The sequence below is a fragment of the Carcharodon carcharias genome, chromosome 1 (genome assembly GCF_017639515.1).
Source record: "Carcharodon carcharias isolate sCarCar2 chromosome 1, sCarCar2.pri, whole genome shotgun sequence".
NCBI lineage: Eukaryota > Metazoa > Chordata > Chondrichthyes > Lamniformes > Lamnidae > Carcharodon > Carcharodon carcharias.
The window spans coordinates 61,754,613-61,774,024 of NC_054467.1; the positions used below are offsets into that span (position 1 = coordinate 61,754,613).

Sequence of the window (19,412 nt, forward strand, 5' to 3'; positions counted from 1 at the left end):
TATGACCTAATATGTGAAATACAATTTGCATTTATTACCTGTGGATGGTAGTGTCTGCAGGCTGCTGAGAACCACATTCCCATAAATCTGTAGCACAGGAAGCCTAATAGCGCTGTGAGTGTACCTACACCACAGGGACTGCAGTGGTTCAAGAAGGCAGTTCACCACCACATTCTCAAGGTCAATAAAAATGCTGGCCTAGCCAGCGATGCTGAAAGAATAAAAAAAATGGGCAAGCACAAAATATCCGAAGGGTTGTAAAACTGGAGGAGATTACAAGGGGGTGTGAAGTTGAGAGGGTGTTGGGGTGAGGCCATGGAAGGATTTAAAACAAAGGTGTGAATTTTAAAATTGAGACATTGGCTCCAGGTCTGGCAATGTAAATCAACAAGCACAGTGGTGATGGATAAATGGAACTCGGTGCTTCCATTCAGGCAATGGATTGAAGCTGAACCAAACTGTTGGTGATTTTGATGCCACATTTGACCCTGAGATGAGCTTCCAATGACAAATCCGCCCCATCATCATGACTGTTTACTTCTACCTCCAGGACATCATCCGACTTCACCCCTGCCTCAACTCATCTGCTGCTGAAACCCTCATTGATGCTTTTGTTACCTCTAGGTTGGACTATCCAGTACTCCCCTGGCTGGCCCCTCACCTCCCTCCCTCCATAAACTCGAGCTCATCCATAACTCTGCTGCTCGTACATTAACTCGCACTGAGTCCCATTTATCCATCACCACTGTGCTTGTCGATTTACATTGGCTCCGGGCCTAGCAATGTCTCAATTTTAAAATTCACAACTTTGTTTAAATCCTTCCATGGCCTCACCCCCTCCCCCGACTTCGCAGCCCCTTGTAATCTCCTTCAGTTTTACAACCCCTCGGGTATTTGTGCTCGTCCATTTTTTTTTATTCTTTCAGTATCACTGGCTAGGCCAACATTTTTATTGACCATGAGAAGGTGGTGGTGAGCTTCCTTCTTGAACCACTGCAGTCCCTGTGGTGTGGTTACACTCACAACGCTGTTACGGAGGGAGTTCAGGGATTTTGACCCATTGACAGTGAAGGAACCGTGATATATTTCCAAGTCATGACGGTGTGTGACTTGGAGGGGTACTTCCAGGTGGTGGTGTACACATGCATCTGCAGCCCTTATCCTCCTAGATGGTAGAGGTCTCAGGTTTGGAAGGTGCTGCCTAAGGAGCCTTAGTGAGTTTCTGCAGTGTATCTTGTAGATGGTACACAGTGCTGCCAGTGTTAGTCAGCGCTGGAGAGTGTATATGTTGGAAGTGGTGGATGGAGTGCCAATAAAGGGGCTGCTTTGTCCTGGATGATGTTAAGCTTCTCGAGTGTTTTTGGAGCTGCACTCATCCAGGCAAATGGAGGGTATTCAATCACACTCTTGACTTGTGCCTTGTAGATGGTGGACAGGTTTTGGGGAGTCAGGAGGTGAGTTACTCGCCGCAGAGTTCCAAACCTCTGACCTGCTCTTGTAGCCACGGTATTTATGTGGCTAGTCCAGTTCAGTTTCTGATGAATGGTAATCCTCAGGATGTTGATAGTGGGGAATTCATCGACGGTAATGCCATTGAATGTCAAGGATTGGGTTCTCTCTTGTTGGAGATGGTCATTGCCTGGCACTAAGTGTGTTGCGAATGTTACTTGCCACTTGTATGCCCAAGCCTGAATATTGCTCAGGTCTTGCTGCATTTGGACATGGACTGCTTCAGTATCTGAGGAGTTGTGAATGGTGCTGAATATTGTGCAATCATCAGCAGACATCCCACTTCTGACCTTGTGATTGAGGGAGGATCAAAGATGAAACAGCTGAAGATGGTTGGGCCTAGGACACTAGCCTGAGGAACTCATGCAGTGATGTCCTGAGACTGAGATGATTGACCTCTAACAACCACAACCATGCTAGGCATGGAGTCAACCAGTGAAAAGTTTTCCCCCGATTCCTATTGACTCCTGTTTTTCTAGGGCTCCTTGATGCCGCACTAATCAAATGCTGACTTGATGTCGAGGGCAGTCACTCTCACCTCACCCCTGGAGTTCATCTGTGTTGTCCATACTTGGACTAAGGCTATAGTGAGGTCAGAAACTGAGGCCCTGGCTGAACCCAAACTGATAATCAGTGAGCAGGTTATTGCTAAGTAAGTGTCACTTGTTGGCACTGTTGGTGACCCCTTCCACACTTTTGCTGATGATTGACAGTAGACTGATGGGGCAGTTATTGGCTGGGTTGGATTTGTCCTTTTTGTGGACAGGATATATGTGGACAATTTTCCACATTGCTGGCTGGATGCCAGTGTTGTAGCTCTACTGGAACAGCTTGGCTAGGGGCACAGCTGGTTCTGGAGCACAAGTCTATGCCAGAATGTTGTCAGGGCCCATAGCCTTTTCAATATCCAGTGCCTTCAGCCCTTTCTTGATATCACATAGAGTGAGTCGAAGTGGCAGAGGACTGGCATCTGTGATGCTGGGAACCTCAGGAGGAGGCCAAAATGGATCATCCATTCGGCACTTCTGGCTCAAGATTGTTGCAATTACTTCAGCTTTATCTTTTGTACTGATGTGTTGGGCTCCTCCATCATTGAGGATGGGCATATTTGTGGAGGCGCCAGTTGTTTAACTGTTCACCACAGTTTATGACTGAATGGGGAATTCCTATTTTAATCCTATTCCCATTTTATTAAAAATATTAAAATCCCTATTTCGTTTGCTGCACCGTTGGTGGCTGTGCCTTAATTTTTGTAAACTTCTCTGCCTCTCTACCTCACTCTCCTCCTTTAAGATGCTCCTTTAAAACCTAACTTTTTGACCTAACTTTTGGCCTCCATATTTCCTTATGTGGCTTGGTGCCAAATTTTGTCGATTAGTGCTTCTATTGAAATACCTCGAGATATTTTATTACATTAAAGGTGCTGTTTGCAAGTTGTTGTTGTTAATCTAGTAGAAATGTACATTAATACATCCTGAATCGACAATCCAAATCTACCCAACATCGCAAAAGCATTAAATATTAAATGTTAAGGTTTATTTGATTTTAAAATGTAACCCCGATGGAAAAGCAGAACATAGTATAATCTTTGAAAGAAAATGTATACATAAAATACATATAAGGTTTTGCCCATTTTGAAACTTATCGAGATGCAAAAGGCCTATTGTGAATAGAACTGTTGCTGGTTCTATCACATCATGCTTTCCAATTTGTGGAATAATACTGGCAGCCATCTTAGTAAAACTTCCAGTTTGCCCACTCAGTTTCCTAACTAAAAGTATAATGTGACTGTTCAGAGGAGAGGGTGTAAATAAAATTATTAGGGAATTAATTTGGCAATGATCTTTACACTAATTCTCTGATGAGCCAGGTATCACTCTAAACATAATTGAAAACACTGTTATGCCTATGAAGTAAAGACTACATAAGAACTATTGTCCATTTGCAGAAGCAGGAAAATTAACTGTCGAGTCAGGGACTATAACCACACCGTGGAAATTTTGTGAGCAGCTTTTTCCATGTAAGGTTTGTGGGAAAGTTTTTGGCCGGCAGCAGACACTGTCTCGACACCTTTCTTTGCACACAGGTAAGGAGATGATATGAATACAGTGCAGTGTTTGTAAGTTTTTAACTAAAAATTATAAGCTGTATTTGGAACATCATTCCTGTAGAGGAGTTGAAAGGTTATCTTCTAAGAGTGTTTGAAAGCTAACCATTGTAAACTGTTATTTTTGTAGAAGAAAGAAGATACAAGTGTCACTTGTGTCCATATGCTGCCAAATGTCGAGCGAACTTAAACCAGCATTTGACAATCCATTCAGTGAAGTTAGTGAGTGGCGATTCTGAGAACATAGCTACTGCCGTAACTGCAAAGAGTTGTGATCGTAAGAGCAGTCCATATTACTATAGGTAATTTCTGTTCCTTTTTTCCAGGATATTAATTCACCTCAGTTCAAGGTCATGCTGAACCAATGTTACTTTACTTAAAATACTGCACACATAAGAAACAAAATGAAAATAAATGATTTTAATATTGCCTAATTTTCTATCCAGCTGCCATGTTTGTGGATTTGAGACGGAGGTAAACCTGCAGTTTGTCAGCCACATGTCATTACATGTAGATAAGGAGCAGTGGATGTTTTCATTATGCTGCAGTACCTGTAACTTTTCCTGCATGGACGAAACAGAAATGAAAACACATGTGGATGCAGCACATGCAGGTAACCAAGGCTAACTTTAATATTGGGTAAGAGCTTGTTTTGGTTCTGAGCGTTTTTAATTTTCTCTTGTGACCACGTTTAAATGGCATTTAACTCCAGTAACACCATAGCCTGGTAAGTAAAATAAATTTTTAAAAAATCATTCCTTAAGGTTAGCTCACCGAAACATACCTTACAGTCAATGCCCCAGACTTCTCCATCACCATCCTTGGATATGTCCCGGGCCACCAGCAGGACAGATACAGCAGAGGTGCTGGCACTGTGGTATACGGTCCAGAGGGAGTGCTGCTGGAAGTCCTCAACATCAACTCCAGACCCCAGGAAGTCTTAGCATCAGGCCAAAAATGGTCAAGGAAATGTCCTCCTGATTACCACCTAGCCCCCTTCCTCAGCTGATGAATCCCTACTCTTTCGTGGTGAAGAGCATATGGAAGAAACATTAAGGAGGTGGCAAAGGAACACAATGTATTCTGGCTGGGGGACTAAAAAGCCCATCAACAACAGTAGTTTATTACTACCACGACTGACCTGAGCTGGCAGAGTCCTGAAGGACATATCTGCCAGACTGGGCCTGTAGCAGGTGGTGAGAGAACTGACGAGAGAAAAACCTAATTGAGCTTGCCCACCCAGTCTGCCTGCTGCTGATGCGTCTGTCCACAAAGGTAGTATTGGTAGGAGCAACCACCACACAGTTCTTGTGGAGACTAAGTCCTACCTCCACACTGAGGATACCATCCATCATGTGTGGAGCTATCACTGTGCTAAATGGAATACATGCAGAACATATCTGTCAGCTCAAAACTGGGCATCCATGAGATGCTGTGGGCCATCAGCAGCAGAATTGTAAACAACCACAATCTAACTTCATGGCCTGGCATATCTTTCACTCTATCATCACCATCAAGCCAGGCGATCAACCCTGGTTCGCTGAAGGGTTAGGTATGGGATCTAGGAGCAGCATCAGGCATACCTAAAAATGAGGTTAAAAACTTGGGTGAAACTGCAACAAAGGACTACGTCCATGTGCTACACGGAGCTATGCAAACGCATTTGATCAAAGCTTACAAACTTGCCACATCCAGTTATGAAAAACTTCCTCACCTCAATGGTGGGTGAGCCCAGCATGTTGGTGCAAAAGACCAGGCTGAATCATTTGCAGTCATCTTCAGCCGGAAGTGCCAAGTGGATGATTCAACTCAACCTCCTGCTGAGGTCCAGCATCACAGATGTCAGCCTTCGGCAAATTTGATTCACTCCATGTGTGGAGAGACAGTGATGTAGACGTAATGTCGCTGGATAGTAATCCAGAGGCCCAGGCCCCAGCTCTGGGTTCATATTCCATGGCAGTCAGTGGAGTTTAAATCCAATTAATAGAATCTGGAATTGAAAGCTAATCTCATTAATGGTGACTATGAAACTATCATCGATTGTTGTAAAAGCCCACCTGCTTCGCTAATGTCCTTTAGGGAAGGAAATCTGCCATCCTTACCTAGTCTGGCCTACATGTGATTCCAGATCCAGAATAATGTGGTTGACTCTTAACTGCCCCTTGAAATGGCCTAGCAAGCTACTCTGTTCAAGAACAATTGGGGTTGGCAATAAATGTTGGCTTTGCCAACAATGCCCACATCCCATGAAAGAATTTAAAAGAACAGTTGAACACACTGAATACAACATAAGTTATGGATCTGGATGAGTGCAGCTCCACTAACACACAAGAAGCTAAAAACCATTCAGGACAAAGAAGCCCGTTTGATCGGTACCCTCTCCATCACTGGCGCATGGTGGCAGCCATGTGCAGGACCTGGGAGATAAATCATGGGCCGTTGTGCTTCTCCTGTTTCCAGGCCCCCTTATCCTCCCTCGCTCCCCTCTCACACGCCACCCCCCCCTCCAACCTTTAACCCTTTCCCTCAAGCATGCATGTTATTTTTTCCCCCTAAGATTCATCAGTCAATTCACCAAACAATCAGAGATCCTAGTAAAATAATAACACCTGTTTTTGGCATCCGGTTACAAATATCACCTGATATATGCATCGTGGGTCGTTAATATTGATAGCAATGATATAAAGCAGCGTTAGTTTGTGCACACCTTAGAGGTGACCCCAGCGCAACTAATAAAGAAACCAGAGAGTACAAATTTTATCTTAACAGCATTGTGTATTATTAATTTGTTAGGAAAATATTCCATTAGCTATTCATAACACTGCAGATGATAACACTGAATTTGGTGACTGCCTCATTAACGTGTTCTGCACATTGCACCATATGTACATGGATGTAACAAATTCATATCTAGGGGAAAGATTCAATACTTGCAACCTAGATTGCAAGAAAACTTTTTGGGTTATGTTTTATATATTTGGATTAGCTGCTCTGTGCAGAAAAGAAGGACCATCTCCATGCTGCAACTTGCATTGTTTCATTGTTGGAGAAATGTAGAAGGGAGAGGGGACGGTCCCATTCATTTGCTGTGCTGAGTTCCCAGCTTCCTCCTTGGAGAGGTGCAGCCAACGAGGCAGGTTGCTGCTTCACCTATTCCTGCCATTTGTGGCTGATGGCATGGAGCTGCATTGCTCAAAGAAAGAGAGGGACCCAGCCAGCCAGAGCCGTAGCCTGCTTCTGGCTGGGTTTGGGGGGAGGGAAGGAAGAGTTGCTGAGGATATATAATATGTATTATACAGAAACACTCCTCAGCAAATTGGCTCTGGGTTCTTACTCTACAGCCATGCTGCCCTTCCCACTGGGACCAGAAGACGAAGGCATTGTGGGGGGGGGACACAGCCCTAGGAGCCGGCCATTGCTTCAGGTTCAAAGAGAGCCTCACCTGTGTGGCTTTGATCCCAATCCAGCTTTTCATCTCTTGAATCTTTCCTGCCTCACCCTCCAACCCTCCTCCTTCTCCCCCCCCCCCATCCCCTTCTCTCTCCCTATACTCTCCCCTCCTGTGTTTGCCTTTGTCTGATTCCTTCTTGCTTCTCTCGGGATCAGCCTCTCCCCTCTTCTCTCCCCCCACCCCACCAACTCCAGCTCTCTCTCCCCTTTAATAATATGTCAAGCTTGCTCTTCACTGACATGAAGCAGAACCCTGGCAGCAGCAGTAAAATAAGAACCCAGGAGGAGGAGAGATGTTGGATGAACAGAGAATGCTGGAGATAGACCTGGATCAGATTTCGCATTTGGTCTGGACAATAACAAGAACTCCATTTACGACAACAAGCCCGGAGCCCAGCCCCGCTGTTTTGCACCTTGTGCACACCCCCTTCTCCCAGGCTCTAGTTGTGTGTACCATCTACAAGATGCACTGCAGCAATTCAGGAAATCTCCTTTGACGGCACTTTCCAAACCTGTGACCTCTACCAAGTAGAAGAATAAGAGCAACAGGTGCATGGGAACACTGCAAGCTACAAGTTCCCTACAAGTTACACTCATCCTGACTTAGAACTATGTCACTGTTTCTTTGATGTAACTTGGTCAAAATCCTGAAACTACCTCTAATTGCACTGTGGGTGTACCTACACCACATGGGCTGCAGCAGTTCAAGGAGGCAACTCACCTTCTCAAGAGTAATTAGGATAGATTGGTCTTGCTGATGACACATTCCATTTTAACGTAATGAAAGGCAAGTTTTGTGTCTTTTTCTAACAATATTAAGTTAATAAAGAAAATTGCTGGGAAATTCGGCAGGAGTTCTTCCAAACTTCCGATGTAATTTAGGTGGGTGTCCAGTGAAACTATATAAACAGCTGTTTTCAGACATTTCTTTTATGGTTCACCTTCTCTCTTGCCAAAGTAACAAGTCAGAGATCAGGCAAATTCTCATATTGTTTTATTTTGTCAGCGAGGTTATTAATTTTGCTTAGAGTTACACTTATGATAAAATATATGGCTAGGCTAATGGCAGAGCTTTTTCCTGAGTCTTAACTGTATTTGACATTTCTATAGGTGAAAGAGTTCAAATGCCCTCTTGTCTTAGTCCCACCATTGATTCCAAGACAGCTCCAACATTCTCCACTTCATCATCATCATCCTCGTTATCTTCTTCTTCAGCACTTTGTGATTCTGTTACTGAATCTGAAATCCCCAATTCTGACTTCACCAAAGAGGAGCAAACCACTTCCTTCAATTCTCCAATGGCATTCAGTGGGTCATCTACATCTTCTGACGAAAAACCTGAGAAAGGTGAGGGTGTGTTTGTTGGCTCAAGAATCCAGTTGAAGATTTTTGTCTCAATTATAATTGTACCCGGGTGGTTATATTCTTTTTCCCTTTCTTGTGTCAAGCAACTTTAAACTGGAATCCAAGTTGATTGGGAAGTACTTCTTCATAGGCCTGAGACCCTCATGCCATGAAACCAAATATTAAAATGTGATATTGTGCCCATGTATGACAATTGTAGAAGTAGCTAGGATTTAATTTGATGCTGTCTTTCAGTAAGTTTCTGAAGAAAATACAGGAAACCATAATCTTCAAGAAAGCTGTGCAGTTACCTTTAGTTGAAAAATAAATAAGAAAATGTGCATACAGCATATTGTTCAGCATAGAACTGTAACTTCCATTTACTGCAGGTGTCAAAATAAGCAAGTTTTTCTGAGTGTCAGGAACCCACTAGTCTAAAGAATTATTTTATTTTTTTGATCTACTAAGATATTAAAACTTGGAATTTTAATTGCTGCAAAGAAATGGTTTCAAATTCTATGGAAAGAAACAGGGTTTGGGCTTTATATCAACATTCTTGTGTCCATAGTCCTGGACAGCATTTTCCATAAACAGACCGAATCTCCCATGACCCAAAATCTTCATTCATATACGTGCTGTGCATGGAATAAAGTACCCATGTTTGATAGTTATTTGAGTCATTTGTCCATTTTGTTTTCCTGTTATTCCCAAAGATGGATCAATCTGCTTTCAGACCAAACGTCGAGGTGAAAAGTACTTGGCTATATTTATTTACAGTTTAAATAACAAGTCAAAAGATACAGCAAGGTGTCCAGGTGCTTAGTAAAATAAATAAGCTACAACTTGTCCACAAGGGGTTGAGAAACCCTGTTCTGAAATTGTATTGCTTGCACAATGCAGCAAAACATTTTGATTAAACGATGAGGTTTGTTTCTTGATAAACCTTCATGATGAGATGAAATCTAGTTTGCCCACAGGATTTGGATCTCATTGACAAAAATAGCTTAACACTTTATCCTGAAATGTGTGCAATGGGACTTATTTCATGTTATATGTTTCAGGGCACAGAATGTGCTCTAGGTGGGGGACTTCAATGTCCATCACCAAGAGTGGCTCGGTAACAACACTACTGACAAAACTGGCCAAGTCCTAAAAGGCATAGCTGCTAGACTGGGTCGGCGGCAGGTGGTGAGAGAACTGACGAGGGGAAAACCTATTTGACCTTGTCTTCACCAGTCTACCTGTTGTAGATGCATCTGTCCATGACAGTATTGGTAGGAGTGATAACTGCACAGTCCTTGTAGAGTCCAAGTCCCATGTTCATATTGAGGATACCTTCCATCGTGCTGTGTGGCAATACCACTGTGCTAAATGGGATAGATTTCAAACAGATCGAGCAATTGAAAACTGGACATTCATGAGCCACTGTGGGCCATCAGCAGAATTTTATTCAACCACAGCCTGTAGCCTCACGGCCTGGCATATCCCTCACTCTACCATTACCATCAAGCCAGGAGATCAACCTGGTTCAATGAAGAGTTCAGGAGGGCATGCCAAGAGCAACACCAGTAATACCTAAAAATGCGATGTCAACCTGGTGAAGCTATAACACAGGACTGCCTGCAGTGAAAGCAGCTTGCGACAGACAGAGCTAGGTGATCCTACAACCAACCAATTAGATCTGAGCTCTGCAGTCCTGCCGCATTCAGTTGTGAATTGTGGTGGACAGTTAAACAACTAACAGGAGGAGGAAGCTCCACAAATATCCCCATCCTCAATGATGGGTGAGCCCAGCACATCAGTGCAAAAGATAAAGCTGAAGCATTTTCAACCATCAACCAGAAGTGCCAAGTGAATGATCCATCTCTGCCGCTTCCTTAGGTCCCCAGCATCTCAGATGCCAGCCTTCAGCCGATTTGATTCACTCCACATGATATCAAGAAACAGTTGAAGGCACTGGATACTGCAAAGGCTATGGGCCCTGACAACATTAAGACAATAGTACCTAAACATATGTGCTCCAGAGTTAGCCACGCTTCTAACCAAGCTGCTCCAGTACAGCGACAACACTGGCATCTACCCAACAATGTGGAAAATTGTCCAGATATGTTCTGTCCACAAAAAGCAGGACAAATCCAACCTGGCCAATTACTGCCCTACTCTTTGTCTACTCTTGACCATCAGCAAAGTGATAGAAGGGGTTGTCAGCAGTGCTATCAAACGGCGTTTAGCAATAAACAGCTCACTAACACTCAGTTTGGGTTCTACCAGGGCTACTTAGCTCCTGAGCTCACTACAGCTTTTGCATGGACAAGTTGAATGTTGGGAGTGTCCTTAAAATGCAGGTACTTTCCTGTATTGTTTGTTTGGTTTTCTATCTGATTCACATTTATTCATGATTGGGCAATTGGAATGAATTGAATAAATTCTAGTGTATGACTAAGACTAGTGTTAGTTGGTCATGCCTAAGTCCTTGAAAATGGTGTTGAGTGGCCTTCTTGAACCACTACAGTCCATCTGGTGTAGGTGCACTCCGTGCTGTAAGGAAGGGAGTTCCAGGGTATTGACCCAGTGATAGTGAGGGAATGACGATATCGTTCCAAGTCAGGATGGTGTGTGGCTTGGAGGGGAGCTTGCAGGTGGCGGTGCTCCCATGCATCTGTCTTTGTCCTTCTGGGTGGTAGAGATTGTGGCTTATGAGGTTGCCAGAAAAAGTTGTAAGCCTGAGGATTAGGAGCAATTTAGAATCCAGCGAAGGTAGACCAAGAAAATTATAAAGGTGGATTGTAAAAGCTTCTTTAAGTATGTCAAAAGGACAAATGTGGGTCTGAGGCAGAGACTGGAGCATTTATAATGGAGAATAGGGAAATGGTGGACAAACTAAACAATTACTTTGTGCCTGCCTTCACAGAGGAAGGTACAGAAAATCTCCCAGAAATACTAGGGGACCAAGCGACTTGGAGAAAATGAGGAACTGAAAGAAATTAGTATTAATACAGAGGTAGTATTTGGGAAATTAATTATCCAGAAGTTGATAAATCCCCGGAACCAGATGAGCTGTATCCCAGACTGTTGAAAGAGATGGCTGTAGAGGTAGTGGATGCATCGGTGGTTATCTTTCAAAACTCTATGGATTCTGGAAAGGTTCTTGCAGACTGGAAAGTAGCAAATGTAAACCCAATATTTATGAAGGCATTGAGAGCAAAAATGGAGAACTACAAATCTATTAGTTTGATGTCAGTAGTAGGGAAAATGTTAGAATCTATTATAAAGAATATGATAACTGGACGCTTAGAAAATAATGACATGATTGGGCAAAGTCAGTATGTATTTGTGAAAGGGAAATAATGTTTGACAAGCCTTTTGGATTTTTTTGAGGATATTACTTGAAGCATAGGTAAAGGAGAACCAGTGGATGTGGTGTATTTGGATTTTTAGAAGGCTTTTGATAAGGTCCCACACAGGAGGTTAGTAAACAACGTGGGATTTGGGGTAATTCACTGGTATGAATTGAGAATTGGTTAACAGACAGAAAACTGAGTAGGAATAAATGGGTCATTCTCAGAATGGCAGCTGTTACTATTCGGGTACCGCAATGATCAGTGCTGAGCCCGCAGCTGTTCAGAATCTATATAAAGGATTTGGATGTGGGGACCAATTGCAATATTTCCAAATTTGCTTATGACACTAAACTAGGTAGGAATGTAAGTTGTAAGGAGGCTTCAAGGGGATTTGGACAGTCTAAGTGAGTGGACAAGATCATGGCAGATGGAATATAATGTGAATAAGTGTGAAGTTATCCACTTTGGTAGAAAAAACAGAAAGGCAGAATATTTCTTAAATGATGAGAGTTTGGGAAGTATTGATGCCCAAAGGGACTTGGGTGTCCTTGTTCATGTGTCTGTTATGGACAGGAGGGGTTTAAATTAAACAGTACTAATTTCTCCTCCTGCGACCCATCCATAAACAAAGGTATTTTGATCTGTTACCCTCTTTATAGGCAGTGTTGTATTTCCCAACTTCTCGGTTTTGGTGTGATCCAATTTTCTATGAATAACCCTTCAGCAAACTCACGATAGATTTAACTCAAAAGGTTTATTCATTTGCACACACTCAAAACACGAAAAGAGGTTTCACAATATCCTCCTCTCATTCAGACAGTAAAGAGAGGGATAGAGAATAGAAAAGTATACAGTGCAGAGACCACAGAGAAAAGAAGTATTGTTTTTATGTGGGTTCCAGAATCCATAATCAACATCTATTGAGGTATTCGTTCATGGAGGTCAGTGGGCTAAAAATCGATGCAGGATAATTAATTTTTCCAGTGGTGTTAATATTGCACCATGAGAGAGGCATGCAGAGATCAATCAGTCCTGTAGGTGGTGGTACAGCATTTCCAGTAGAAGCAGTGTGGATGAGGGCCAGGCATTCCACCTGGGCAGAGCTTCTTGTCTGTGAGGCTGCTAGTTAGATGGTGAACAGCAGACCGAGCTGTGCGGTTCAACAAGGCAATATGATTTGTTCCACAAGTCAGAGGCCCATGTTATATGACTCCCACCTCTCCACCAGTCCTTTGACAAAGGATGTGTATCAATCGCCTGGATTCCAAAGATTGTTAAATGTCTCAGCCATTAGGAATTGAAAGGAAGGTTGCAGGGCCTTTGTCTTAGCAGATGATCCATCTCCTTCTGGCCAGCCTGGGTTATTAAACGCAGATGGCCTTTGTATAGCTGTCCTTGAAGTTGGGCTGTACAGTCCACAGGTGATCGTTTGTGGCTTCTCAGCGATAGAGAGATGTGAGTTTTCCTGAAACTGTCAAGTAGCTTCTTTTGTTCAGGGGTCACAGACAGACATATGTTCAGCCTTTTTAAAGGTCAGGTTCAGTTTTTAAATTTTAGAAACAGCAGTGAGCATATCTATATATAATTTATAAAAATATACAGTGTGAGGTCTTAGTCCTTCACAAGTCACGAAGCTAGCATGTAAGTGCAGTAAGCAATTAGGAAGGCAAATGGTATGTTGGCCTTCATCGCAAGGTGATTTGAGTGCAGGAATAAAGATGTCTTGTTGCAATTGTTGGTGAGACTGCACCTGCAGTATTATGTACAGTTTTGGTCTCCCTATCTAAGGAAGGATATCCTTGCCATAGAGGGAGTGCAATGTTGATGGGATTGTCTTATGAGAAGAGATTAAGAAAACTGGGCCTGTATTCTCCAGAATTTTGAGGAATGAGAGGTGATCTCATTGAAACGTACAAAATTCTCACAGGATATGACAGGTGTTAGGAAATAGAAATAGTTTAACTAAGTTATATTGGTATTTGTGGCTATTAGGAATGAGTTTTAGTTTTAAAGTTTAAGTTTGATTTGTATTTCTGTGTCCGTGTGTTAAGAAAACTCAAATGGAGTTTTAGTATCACTTTTTAAAAAAGGCGCTTGCATTTCTAATGAGAAGTTTTAAGATGCCGAAGAAGTTAAACAAACATAACAGTAGAAAACTAGCTGTTGCCTAGCAACAGTGGGCCAGAGAGGCAGGCCCCTCCAACAGAGAGAGACACAAGAAAAACAGTTATTTTGGAAGCTGTTTGAATGCAATTGGTACTGAAAGTAGCTGCCAGGAGAGACTGGAGCAAACGGGACAGATAGTCAGTCCCAAGCTAAAGGACAACCCCAAGAATCCAGGGGAGTGGAAGAAGAGAGAGTCCAAAGCAGACCTTCTAGCCAAAGGAAGGACAGGAACCTGGAAAAGGTCCTGTTAAGTGAAGTTAAGAGTGAGGGACAGATACAAAGGCTCCAAGCTTCAGATTTAAAGAGACAAAAGTGACAGAAAGCAGATTTAAAGCGAGAGCAGCTTGCAAGAGGCAAGAAGGTCCAAAGAGACAACTGAAGATTTGTAACCCTTTGCTGTGGACATGTGAAGCAGTGATACTGTTGACGGCTGAGTCGATGAGAGAGCCTGTGTGGAAGAAAGCTTGAATGCATGTGGTGACCCAGGGAAGAGGAACATCAGAAGGAGAGTTTGAGACCCTGGAGGTGAACCACAGGAAAGCATCTGTGAGAAAGTGTTGGTTTGGGAGAAGATTACAAGGCGAGGTCTTGGAGAGCGGAGATTGGAAACCTCCGTATGGGGGACGAAATTTGGTGAGACAGGTTGGTTCATGGTGTGACAAACATCTGCGGGGAGTTGAGAGATCCAGAGCATCTGTCACTTGGTTTCAGAGTGTGGTGTATCTGACCACAGGGTTTACATGGAATGTGTACTGATTGTGGACATTAGCGTATAAGAGCTTTTGTAACTTGTGTTATCCTTACAAATCTGTATACATCTGTTAAGATATAGTTGTGGGTGAAGGAGCATTGTAATATAGTTCATATTTTCTAGTTTAATAAATGTTTTGTTCTTTTAACAGTTCATCAGCTGACCACTGTGCCTCTGTTCAGTAGCCACTCTCCACATATTTAAACAAACAAATAAAAGTTAGGATCTATCAAGCTGGGTTCCACTCTGGGTTCAGGCTTGTCCAGGGGTGACCTCAGCTGAGGATTATAACACAGGGTAAATGTAGAAAGGATGTTTACCCTGGCTGGTGAGTCTAAAACCTGAGGATACAGTGTCAGAATAAGAGGCAGGCCGTTTAAGAGTGAGATGAGGAGGAATTTATTCACTTGGAGGGTGGTGAATCTTTGGAATTTTCTACCCCAGAGGGTTCTGGGTGCTAAAGACAGAAATCTATGGATTTCCGGATACTAATGATATCAAGGGATATGGAGATAGTGGGGGAAAATGGCGTAGAGGTAGATGATCAGCCATGGTCTGTTTGAATGGTGGAGCAGCCTCGATGGACCAAATGGCCTACTCCTATGCTGTTGAGCAAGTCTTGGTGAGATGCTGCAGTGCATCTTGTATATGGTCCACACTGCTGCCACTGTGCGTCATGATGGTTGAAGCACTGATCAGATAGGCTGTATGAAATTACACCAAGATTGTGGCAGGAGTGCACATCAAAGGCCGCAGATTTTTGTCCTTATGTCTATTGTTCTTGTATCTCCTCAGTATTTTCTTAGAAACATTTGATCTATGATGACATAAATGGAGGATACAGACCATCTAATAGTGGAAGGGAGATGAAGGGGGAAAGATGCAGATAAATAGGGAATTGATTTTAAATCACCAGAATTTCAACCACTGTGATAAAAGTTGGACAGAAGAGGCACGTAATGCAGATAAAGGAATGGAGTTTCTACAAATATGTACAGGACTCCTTTCTAACCCAATAAGCAAAAAGCACAACAAGATTTCCTAATAATCTAGCAATCAAGAATGACCCAAAGCAAATAAGAGAAGTAAAAGTAGGGGAACGTCTAGGCAATAATATACACTTAAAGATGATAATAGAGAAGGACATAAGTAAGACAGTGAAGTGAAAAGATTGGAGTAAAGCTGATTTTGAGAGGCCGAGAATAGGATTGAGAAAAACAAAATGGGCATCAATATTGGTAAACAACAATGTTCAACAGAATGCAGGAAAAATGTATTCTACTTAAAGGTAAAAACAAACCAAACACTCATGGTACCCCATAGATGAATAAAGGCATTAGGGAACAATTGAGGGTTAGGAAAGGGGCATACATTAAGTACATAGACAGCAAAGTAGTACAGGATAAGTGAGAATACCAAGAGATTAAGAGAGATGTCAAAAAAAACCCAATTAGGATGGCAAAGAAAAACCATGAAATTAAATTATCAAGGAACATAGAACAAAATAGTCACATCCATTAAAAACAGGAGGAAGGCTTGATGAGGATAAAACCATTAACGAACAGACAGAATAATACCACAGAAACGAGAGAGAGAGGGAGGTGGGAGAAATATTAAATAATTTTGGTTCAGTATTTACCAGGGAGGTGGAACAGGTAGACATCACATTGAATGATGAGATGAGATAAGAACATAAGAAATAGGAGCAGGAGTAGGCCATTCAGCCCTTCAAGCCTGCCCCACCATTCAATAATATCATGGCTGATCTGCCCCAGGCCTCAACTCTTCTTTCGTGGCAGCTCCTCATAGCCCTCAACTCCCTGATATTTCAAAAATGTATCTACCTCCTCTTTAAATACTTTGTGATCTAGCCTCCACAACTCTCTGGGGTAGAGAATTCCAGACATTCACTGCCCTCTGAGAGAAGAAATTCCTTCGCATTTCAGTTTTAAATGAGTGTCCCCTTATTCTGTGACTTTGTCCCCTAGTTCAAGATTCTACCAAAGTGGAAACATTTTTTCAACATCTCCCCTGTCACGCCCCCTCCGAATCTTGTATGTTTCAATAAGATCACCCTCATTCTTCTAAACTCCAATGAATAAAGGCCTAACCTGTTTAGCCGTTCTTGATAAATCAATCCCTTCATCCCAGGAATCTGCCTCGTGAATCTCTTTTGAACTGCCTCCAATACCAGGACCAAACCTGTACACCGTACTCCAGGTATGGCCTCACCAACACCCTGTACAGTTGTAACAAGACTTCCCTATTTTTAAACTCCAAACCCCCAACAATACAGGCCAAAATTCCCTTTGCCTTCTTAATTACTTGCTGCACCTGCATGCTAACTTTTTGTGTTTCATGCACAAGAACACCCAGATCCCTCTGTGCTGCACTTTTTTTGGAGCCACTCTCCATTTAAATAATAGTCTGCCTTTTGATTCTTCCTAACAAAGTGCATGACCTCACACTTTCCTATATTAAACTCCATCTGCCAAGTTTTTGCCCACTTACTCAACCTATCGATATCTCCTTGCAGATTCCTTATGTCCTCATCACAACATGCCCTCACATCTACTTTTGTATTGTCAGCAAATTTGGGTGCATTACACTCTGCCCCCTCCAAGTCGTTAATATCGATAATAAATAATGGAGGCCCTAGGACTGATCCTTGTGGCACTCCATTAGTTACATCTTTCCAACCTGAAAAAGACCTGACTCTCTGTGTTAACGAATGCTCATTCCATACTGATACATTACCCCATATTCCGTGAGCTCCTATCTTGTGTAATAACCTTTTATGTGGCACCTTATTGAATGCCTTCTGGAAATCCAAATACACTACATCTACCAGTTTCTCTTGCTTGTTATATCCTCAAAGAACTCTAGCAAATTTACCAAATATGATTTCCTTTTCACAAAACCATGTTGACTCTGTTTGATTGCATTAATATTTTCTAAATGTCCTGCTATTTCTTCCTTAATAATGGACTCTAGCATTTTCCCAATGATAGATGATCGGTTGACTGCCCATAGTTTTTCTGCTTTTTGCCCCTCTCTTCTTGAGCAGGGGTGTCACATTAGCAGTTTTCCAATCCACTGGGACCCTCCTGGAATCCAGTGAGTTCTGGAATATTTTGACTAATGCTTCCACTATCTCTGCAGCCACTTCCTTTAAAACCTTTGGATGCAGGCAATCAGGTCCTGGTGACTTGGTCTGTCTTTAGTTCCATTAGCTTGTCAAATACTTTGTTCCTCGTGATAGAGATTGTTACAAGATCTTTCTTCCCATTAGCTCCTTGCTTACCTGATATCTTTGGAATGTTTATAGTGTCCTCCACCATGAAGATTGATGCAAAATATTGGTTTAAATTGTCTGCCATTTCCCTTTTACCCGTTATCCATTCTCCAGTCGCATCCTCCAAGGGTTCCACACACACATTAGCTAATTTTTGTTTTTACATACCTACAGAAGCTCTTGCTATTTGTTTTTATATTTCTTGCCAATTTACTTTCATAAAAAATTTCTCCCTCTTTATTAGCTTTTTAGTCATCCATTGCTGGTTCCTAAAAAAAATTCCCAATCTTCCAGCCTACCACTAGTTTTTGCTTCCTTGAATGCCTTTTTTGTTAGATACTGATCTTGACCACCTTCGTTAACCACAGTTGGTTCATCCCTCTCATCGGGTCCTCCTTTTTGACTAGGATAAATTTTTGCTGAGCGTTGTGAAATATCTGCTTAAATGTTGCCACTGCTCATCTACTGACCTTCCTCTTAGTCTATTTTCCCAGCCTGCTTTAGACAACTCTCTCTTCATACCTCTGTAATTGCCCTTATTTAAGTTGAGGATACTGGTTTGAGACTCCGCGTTGCTCGCCCTCAAACTGATTTTGAAATTCTATCACGTTGTGATTGCTACCCCCTAGAGGATCCTTAACTATGAGATCTCTTATTAATACTTCCTCATTACACATTACTAGATCTAAAATAGCCTGTCCCCGTTCTGCAACGTATTGCTCTAAGAAACAATCCCTGATGCACTCTACAAACTCGTCTTCCATGTTACCCCTGCTGATCTGATTTGCCCAGTCAATATGCAGATTAGAATCACCCACGACAATTGTAGTGCCCTTCTTACACACCTCTGTTATTTCCCAATTTATACCTCCTCCTACAGTGAGGCAACTCTTCGAGGGCCGATAGACAACTCCCACCTGGGACTTCTTCCCCTTGCTATTCTTTATTTCCACCCAAACTGATTCCATGTCACGATTTATTGCACCTATACCACTACTCACTTCCGCACTGATACCTTCCTTTATTCACAAAGCTATCCCACCTCCTTTTCCTTTTTGCCTATTTTTCTGGAACATCAAATACCCTTGAATATTGAGTTCCCAGTCTTGGTCACCCTGCAACCACGTCTCTGTAATAGCTATCAAGTCATATTCATTTATTTCTATTTGTGCCACCAACTAATCTACCTTGTTACAAATGCTGCATGCATTCAGATAAAGAGCCTTAAGCTTTGACTTTTATCATTATTACTCATTCTGGTTCTAATTTCTGGTGCATTCTCCTGCTCGTATTTTCTGCCCTTTCCTGTCACACTTTGATTAGCTTTCGCCTCTTCACTACCCTGCACATCCTGTGTTCTTGCTTCTTTTTGATTTTTTAAACTTCCCTTCAATTGAACCCTCCCCCCACTAATTAAAGTCCTATCTACAACCCTAGTCATACAATTCG

General features: G+C 42.3%; 1 protein-coding gene across 6 annotated transcripts in view; it reads left to right on the forward strand.

The window, feature by feature from the left end:
- The window catches only part of znf827 (zinc finger protein 827), a 156,385-nt gene that overhangs the window by 120,840 nt on the left and 16,133 nt on the right, over nt 1-19,412 (forward strand). For 4 of the 6 annotated variants that reach the window (XR_005943980.1, XM_041195216.1, XM_041195187.1 and 1 more), the window contains 4 exons: nt 3,458-3,595; nt 3,747-3,918; nt 4,063-4,229; nt 8,177-8,413. Coding sequence is in view for 5 of the 6 variants with exons in the window: in XM_041195216.1 (XP_041051150.1) it covers nt 3,458-3,595; nt 3,747-3,918; nt 4,063-4,229; nt 8,177-8,413 (714 nt within the window). In the remaining variant the exon portion in view is untranslated. The remainder of the gene's footprint in view (nt 1-3,457; nt 3,596-3,746; nt 3,919-4,062; nt 4,230-8,176; nt 8,414-19,412) is intronic. The other 2 variants (XM_041195226.1, XM_041195207.1) reach the window with 2 other exon arrangements.